The sequence below is a fragment of the Nannospalax galili genome, unplaced genomic scaffold, assembly GCF_000622305.1.
Source record: "Nannospalax galili isolate Female #2095 unplaced genomic scaffold, S.galili_v1.0 scaffold1217, whole genome shotgun sequence".
NCBI lineage: Eukaryota > Metazoa > Chordata > Mammalia > Rodentia > Spalacidae > Nannospalax > Nannospalax galili.
The window spans coordinates 671,851-679,736 of NW_008339068.1; the positions used below are offsets into that span (position 1 = coordinate 671,851).

General features: G+C 46.8%; 1 protein-coding gene across 2 annotated transcripts in view; it reads left to right on the plus strand.

Moving 5' to 3' along the window:
- Positions 1-217: 217 nt before the first annotated feature.
- Znf746 (zinc finger protein 746) overlaps positions 218-7,886 on the plus strand; it is a 20,270-nt gene continuing 12,601 nt past the window's right edge. For both annotated transcript variants that reach the window (XM_029563911.1, XM_029563910.1), the window contains exons 1-3: positions 218-517; positions 638-719; positions 1,907-2,020. In XM_029563911.1, coding sequence (XP_029419771.1) covers positions 233-517; positions 638-719; positions 1,907-2,020 — 481 coding nt within the window. In that variant the 5' untranslated portion in view covers positions 218-232. The remainder of the gene's footprint in view (positions 518-637; positions 720-1,906; positions 2,021-7,886) is intronic.

Below are 7,886 nucleotides of genomic sequence, written 5' to 3' on the forward strand. Positions count from 1 at the left end.
CTGCACAGTGTGCAGGCAAGGTGCCTGCAAGATGCAGGCCAGATCCAACATTCCCAGAGGAGGTCACCAGGGCAAGATCTGCTGCATGGTATAGGATATCCCTACTTCCACAGACATGGGCTCCCCATTCCCAGACTGGCTCCCCCACACCTAGGGGAGAAGGCTCACAGCACAATTGATGCAGTAAATGATGCTGGTTTCTCTTCTTTCTCTAAAGATTTCTCCGTGGACAATGGCAGCTACCATTCAGGCCATGGAGAGGAAGATTGAATCGCAGGCAGCTCGATTGCTTTCCCTAGAAGGTCGAACTGGGATGGCTGAGAAGAAGCTGGCAGACTGTGAGAAGACAGCTGTGGAATTTGGCAATCAGCTGGAGGGCAAGTGGGCCGTGCTGGGGACCCTGCTGCAGGAGTACGGGCTGCTGCAGCGGCGGCTGGAGAATGTGGAGAACCTACTGCGCAACAGGAACTTCTGGATCCTGCGGCTGCCTCCTGGCAGCAAGGGCGAGGTCCCCAAGGTAGCCTTTGAGATGGGGAGCCCGAGGGCATGTGCGTTTAAGCATGTGGGTGAGTGGGTGTGACACTGTGGTTTCAGGTCTGGGGCCTTTGATGATGTGGCTGTGTATCTTTCTGAGCAGGAGTGGGGCAAGCTGGAGGACTGGCAGAAAGAGCTCTACAAGCATGTGATGCGGGGCAACTACGAGACGCTGGTCTCCCTGGGTAAGGCCTGATACACACTCCCCTATAAAGTGGAATTTTACAAGTCCCCAGACCGCTCTGTTTGTGAGATGGTTGTTTTCATAGCAGTGATATGTAAATCCCTTTGAGCAAGGAGACATCTCCTCTTGAAGATGTTGTGGGTGATGGAGTCAGCTATTCCTTCTGCTTGGTGGAGTGGCAGACTGAGAAAAGTGGTGTTCCCTGTCCTCCCAGGCCCAGGTCCAGAGTGTGGGCATCTCTGTTCTTCCCATACAAGTGTAGGTGCTCCACTGCCCTCTGGTCCATTTGTAATCAACTCCACTGTAGAAGACTCATTTTTTCTTTTTTTTTTCAATTTTATGTGTATGAGTGTATTGCCTGCATGTATGTGAGTGTACCCATGTCATGCAGTGCTGTGGGGGTCAGAAGAGGGCTTCGGATTCCCCTGGAACTGGAGTTAAGGACCGTTCGGAGCCACTGTGTGGGTACTGGGAATCGAACCCGAGTCCTCTGCAAGAGCAGTCAGTGCTCTTAATCGTTGAGCCATCTGCAGAAGTCAGAAGAGGGCTTCAGATTCCCCTGGAACTTGAGTTAAGGACGGTTCGTAGCCGCCATATGGGTGCTGGGAATCAAACCCAGGTCTTCGCAGTCAGTGCTCTTAACTGCTGAGCATCTCTCCAGCCCCAAGACTTATTCTTTTATCTTCTGTTGAGTGGCTTTTATGTGACACACCACAGGGTCTGTGGAGAAGAAAGAACATCTTGCCTCTTGCAGCAGATACTCTTTCTGTGCCTTGAAACCTTACTGCTCTAGCCCCTGGGGATGCTGTCCTGAAAGGGCCTAGACCCCTCTTCTCAGTCTAACAAGTTGTGTCTGATAGGGTTGTAAGTGGCTTCCCCTACCTTATGTTCTGGTTTGCAGACCTGCTGCTGCTTAACATGGCCCTATATCCCAGCACCACTGGCACTGTGGACCAGATCATTCTTACTGGGGTGAGGGCTGTCATATGCATTATTGGGTGCTCAGCAGAACCTCCCCCATCTCCTAGACTCTACACAAGATTTTAGACTTTGTACCAAAATACCTGCCATTGAGAACTACTGTTCTATACCAATCAAGATAGTTTCTAGACTATTACTAGTTTTCCAGCTGCCTTTCCTCAGCTCTGATGGGAACATGGTAAAAGCTAACCTCCTGTCTTTCCTCAGACTATGCCATCTCCAAGCCTGAGGTCCTCTCCCAGATTGAACAAGGCAAGGAACCATGCACATGGCGTCGCACTGGCCCCAAGGTCCCGGAGGTTCCTGTGGATCCAAGTCCAGGTGAAGGGTTGGGAAAAGGCCAGGGATACGCTGAGTAAACCGTTGAACACAGAAAACCAAAGGGCCACCAGTGATGTTTGTCTTCTTTCCAAGAGACAGAGGGAAAGTTTCAGATCTGTTTCTCATGGTTGAATCATAACCTCTGACTCATCTATATGTACTCTAGAAAGCAGTGCTTTCCATCCTGGACATAGATAGCAAAAGCAGAGTCGGTGCAGAATTGGCAGGTTGTCTGGTCCAATGTGATTAGGACCCTGCATTTATTTCAGCTGAATGTGGATACTGGATATAGTGTCTCAGATTTCCCTGGAGCCAGTCAGCATTCTGCAAGTTATGGAAAGGACGGGATACATGAGAAAAGCTGGATTCCTACAGTGAAGACCTTGCTGGGTCATTTGGTGAGAGAGACCTTGTCTCTGCTCAACCTCTGCTTCCTCTCATCTGTCCTCGCCTGTCCCACCACTTTGAGTGTGTGTTCCTCTGATGCTGTCCTACTCAGAATCTTCCTGAGGTTATTTCTATGTAGTCAGGTATGTTTTACGTTTGTTGCTTCATCTCAGGTTTTCATTTTATATAAGGCAAAAGCAGGTTTAGAACTGAGCACACTGCCAATTCTCACGTCAGTGTAGTTCAGCAAATGTATTTGGAGAATCATCTAGGTACTAAGGCCAGTGTGACAGCTATAGGATGGAAAGGTGCCTAGCATTCTGTCTGGAAGAGGTGTGGGACACATACGGCCTTAGCTTCCAAAGCTGGGTGGGAGATCACGGCAGCTGTTTTCTTTATTGTGTTTGTAGCATGTAGAACCTTCCCTGGTTCCTGTACCATCACTAATGAGCACCAGTAGAAGCCCAGAGATATGCCAGTTGCCACCCTTCAGGCTCCACTGTCCACTTGAACCTGTCTGCAGAAACCGTATGTGGCCTTTCTCTCTTTAGTCAAGCAGCTGAGATCTCTGCTCCCGGCACTCCGTCTTTGTCTCTGCCCTTGTAGGGCCTCATCTCCTCTTCTATAATCTTCATGGTGCTTTGCAGGATCTACCATGTGCAGCAAGTCCTGCTGGGTCCTCTGTGCTCCTGTCCTTCTTGCTCAGACTGAGCCCTGGCTCTTCCCAAGGGTACTGCTTCCCTGCGGCTTCCTTATCCTCCTCCCTGTGTACCTCTGACATCGTGCTTTCACAGGACAGATGTCCTTGCTCCTCCTCACTGCTGCTTTCCCAGCCTTCCTCACTCCTCTGGAAACCCTGTCTTGAGGACTGAGGCCTACTTAGACCTCTACACACCTTGTTGTTCATTTGCTGTCAGTACTCTTGGAGATGGCTGTGACCACATGGACTGCCCTTAGTCCCTTTACACCCCCTTGGCCATCCTGACACTGTTGATGACAGTCACCACGTCCTTTCCATGTCTCCCTAACATGCCATCCTGTAGCCATCTCCTGCCAGTCCTTCCACTCCCTCCTTTAGAATCTCAAAGTCTAATAGGTCTTCAGCTTCCAGGATCTTCAAAGTACAGCTCCTCCTGCCTGCTCACTCTCCACTCAACTTCATTTCCCTGTGGCCATCATTAGTCATCCCCTTCTTACACTCATTCGACCCTCTCTCTGTACACTGCACCCACAAGGCAGAACTTTAATTAAGGATATCCTTCTGCCTGGTCTACGCCTGCATCCAGGCAGCTGCCCATGTCTGGAGCAAGCCCTGTGAATGTGCAGCGAGTCTCGCCTGCTATTCCTGACTGCCAGTATCACGTGGGAGCTCTGTGTCACTCACCAGTCAGAGGTTGGCAAATTATGGGCCAAACCTAGTCTAGCTGTTCATATAGGGCCCACAAACCAAGAATGCTTCTGTTGTTTTGGTTTGGGGGTTTGGTTTGATTTTGTTAGTTTGTTGTTTTGTTTTGTTTTTAATTTTTTAAATTATTTTATATGAGTGTTTTGCCTGCACATGTGTGCAAACCAGCAGAGACCAGAAGAAGGCCTCAGATTCCCTAGAACAGGAATCAGCTGCCATGCAGGTACTAGGAACCAAACCCAGGTCCTCCAGAAGAGCAGCCAGTACTCTTAACCACTGAGACATCTCTTTTTGAGACAGGGTCTCCCTGTAGCCCCAGCTGGCCTGGAACTCACTGTGTACACCAAGCTGGCCTTGAACACAGATCTGCCTGCCTCTGCCTCATGAGTGCTGGGATCAAAAGCATGCATCACCATGCCCAACATTGTTTTCATTGTTTTGTTAGTTTTGAAAGATTTTTTTTTTTTTTTTTTTTTTTTTAAGGAGCTGGGTGTGGTAGCCTGCCTGGTCTACCTAGAGAGAATTCCAGGCCACCTGAGGCTACAGTAGACCCTGTCTCAAAAAACACCAAAAATATATATTTTTGTTTTTTTTTTTAATTTTTAAAAACCTACTTTCTCAGCCCTCCTGTGTATCTCCCCTGCCTGTGTCCTGTGTCTGGGACTCTGCTTGCTTACCTTGCCACTACCCCACCCTCTGTTCCACCTGACCCTAGGTTCTGCCCCATGCCACCTTCTCAAAGGCCACACAGACTTTTCCCACCTTGACTCATTCCCTTCCCCAGACTCTGCTGCATTTCTCTTCTCTGCCCTCTTGTTAAGGAGGCCTCAAGAGAGAACATGGTGCTCACCGTTTCCCCGCCCTCCCTTTTGCTATCTTGAGAGCCCCTCCCACTGAGCACAACCTGTCTTGGTCTCCAGGGAACAGGTAGTGCTCAAAGGTCTTCCTCATGTGTTGGGAAGATTTGCCACCATAACTGTTTTAATCTATTTTCTTAATTCATAGGCTGGGTCATTTATAAAGAGATTTCTCACAGTCCTAGCTAGAAGCTGGGAAGATGAAGTCAAGGGGCCATATCTGATAAGATCCTTTTTTTGAGACAGGATCTCCCTGTAGCCCCAGCTGGCCTGGAACTTACTGTGTAGACCAGGCTGACCTTGAACTCAGAGATCTGCCTGCCTCTGCCTCCAGAGTACTGGGATTAAAGGCATGTGCCACTGCACCCAGCTCTTTCTCATTTTTTAAAATTTACACATTTTTAAAATATGTATGAGTGTTATGTCTACAAGTATATAAGTACATCCATGTCGTGCAATGCCTGCGGAGGTCAGAAGAGGCTGTCGGGTTCCCTGGAACTGGAGTTATGGGTGGTGGTTAGCCACCATGTGGGTGCTGGGATTCAAACCCAGGTCCTCTGAAAAAGCCACTGTTCTTAATCACTGAGCCATCTCTCCAGCCCCATCTTTTTTTTTTTTTAATATGAGTGTTTTGGCTGCATGTATATAAATATATCTGTGCAATGCCCATGAAGGCCAGAAGAGGGCGTCAGAGCCCCTAGAACAGATGGTTGTTGGCCACCATGTGGTTGCTGGGAACTAAAAGAGCAGCCAGTGTTCTTAACCACTGAGTCCTCCCTCCAGTCCCTAATAAGATCCTTCTTGCCTCCAGGCAACAAAGGGTATCCCCATGGTGAGAGAGAAAATCCTTCCTTCTTAGAAAACCTGCTTGGGCCATTATGGAAGAGGGTCCCACACTAAAGATCTCACCTAATCCTGATTGCCTCTGAAGGCCCCACCTCTAACACCAGTAACAGATCAAGGGATTAAGTTTCCAGCACAGTGATTCCAGGGACACACCAACTGCAGCACTGCTTCCTGCAGTCATGTCTTTGAACTCACAGGACCCCTCTATCTCCTGGGGTTCCTGCCTCACCCTCACTGCTCTTCCTTGCTGTTTCCTGTGTCTCTGAGGCCTTTCTGCAGTGGCATACTCACCTTCACAGTCCTTTATCCCTAATAGAAGCTTAGTACTAGGATTATTGATGTACACCACCATACCTGCCCCAATGTTTTTAACCAGTGTTTGCTATTTCAGAAACAACCATCTAGCTGGATGTAGTAGTGTATCTCTGTTGGGAAACTGAGGCAGAAGGATCTTGAGACCAGCCAGAACTGTAATAGTGAAACCTTGTCAAAACAAAAGGACAGGTATAGTGATGTATTCCAGGACTTCAGAGGCTGAGGCAGGTGAATTGCCATGAATTCAAGGCCACCCTGTACCAGACCCGCCACTGCTGCATAGTAAACACTGTCTATAAAGACAATGAAAGAGAAAACAAATATTACAACTTGTTTTCCAGTAATTTCTGGGTTTTCACTACCACAGGCAGCATGGTAGTGCCAACCTCGAGCACATCTTTCTTTTCTTCTGAACTGTTTTCCACTATCGTTGATCCTGGACTCTGTGTGCATCTAGATACTAATCCTTTGTCTATTATTTGCATTGCAATACTTCCTAGTCTTGTGGGTCTTTTAACTTTGTAGTTCTTTTTACAGATTCTTTTATTATTGATAAAGTCAAACATATCAATCGTCTTTATGATCTGTGCTTTTTCCCTCTAATATCCTTGTCTACCTCCTTACTCTAGGTCAGAAATATGGATTTTCTCTTTTTTTTAAGGAGAATTTTTCATTTTGGTTCATGATTTCAAAGAGGTCTGTCAGAGCTCACTGGTTTCATGTTTCTGTGCCAATGTTGAGGCAGAGCACCATGGCCTATGTAAGAGGAAGGAGGCTGTGTACCTCAGCAGACAGGAAGCAGGGTAGGATGCCATATTATCTTAAGGTGTTTTGTTTTGCTGTACAGGTCATCAGGCTTGGCAGCTGACCTTTACACATGGAACCATCTCACCAGGCTAATACTGTATTTTCTTATAAAACTTTTAAGGTTTTGCTTTTAAATGTTGGGTTTTTAATCCATCTAGAAGTAATATTTGTATAGATTGCAAGGGAGGATTTAAAATTTTTCCATTGGGTACACTGGGTATGGGGCTACACACATATAGTCCCATTACTGGGGAGTAGGGACAGGAGGATCAGAAGTTCAGGGTCATCCTCCATTACAGAGTGAGTGAGAAGGATGGCAAGATGGTTCAACATAAAAGGCACTTGCCTACCAAGACTGATGACCTCAGTTTGATCCCTGGGACCCATGTGGTGGAAGAAGAGAACCAACTCCCAAAAGTTGTATTCTGATCTCCACACACTTGCTGTGTCATGTGTACCTGCACTCACACAGGCATACACAGTAATAAATAGAGGGTTTTTGTTTTGTTTTGTTTTGTTTTTACAAATGAATTGGAGGGGCTCAGCAGGTAAGAGCACTGGCTGCTCTTGCAGAGGACCAGGGTTCCTTTCCCAGCACCCACATGGTGGTTAACAACCATCTATAACACCAGTTCCAGGAAATCCAGTGACACCCTCTGGCCTCTCCAGGCACTGCACAATACATGGTACGTACACATACATGCAGACAAACACATGCATATCATATAAAAATAAATCTTTTTTTTTTTTTAGTGAATTGGAGGCTAGCCTTGGATACTTGAGACCCTGCTTCAGTGAATTAAGTAAATAACACTCCCTTGTTTGCTGGTTTGTAATGTCACCTCTGGCTTGAACCAATGTCTACATGTCCATGAAGCTGTCCCAGGCTCCTTTTTTTCTGTTGCTCTCTGTCTGCACCAACGCCACACTCATAGTCTCCTCATAGCCTTAGTCTCTAGTGGATCAAACCTGCCCTGCTTGTTCTTGAAAAACTGTCCTGGCTATTCTTGGATCTTTCCTCTCAGAATGCACTTTAGAATCTTTACATTGCACTTACAAGAAAATCCTGTTGGAAGCTTGGATAGAATTGCATTTACTTTATAGTTTAATTTCTAGAGAATTGCCACAACATTCAGCTTTTCTGTTCACAAGAAGACTCATTTATTGAAGGTTTCTTACGTGGTTGGATAAGGTCTTACAATTTTCTCCTGACAGTTTCTCTTATACATGAGATTTTCTTTTTGGACTA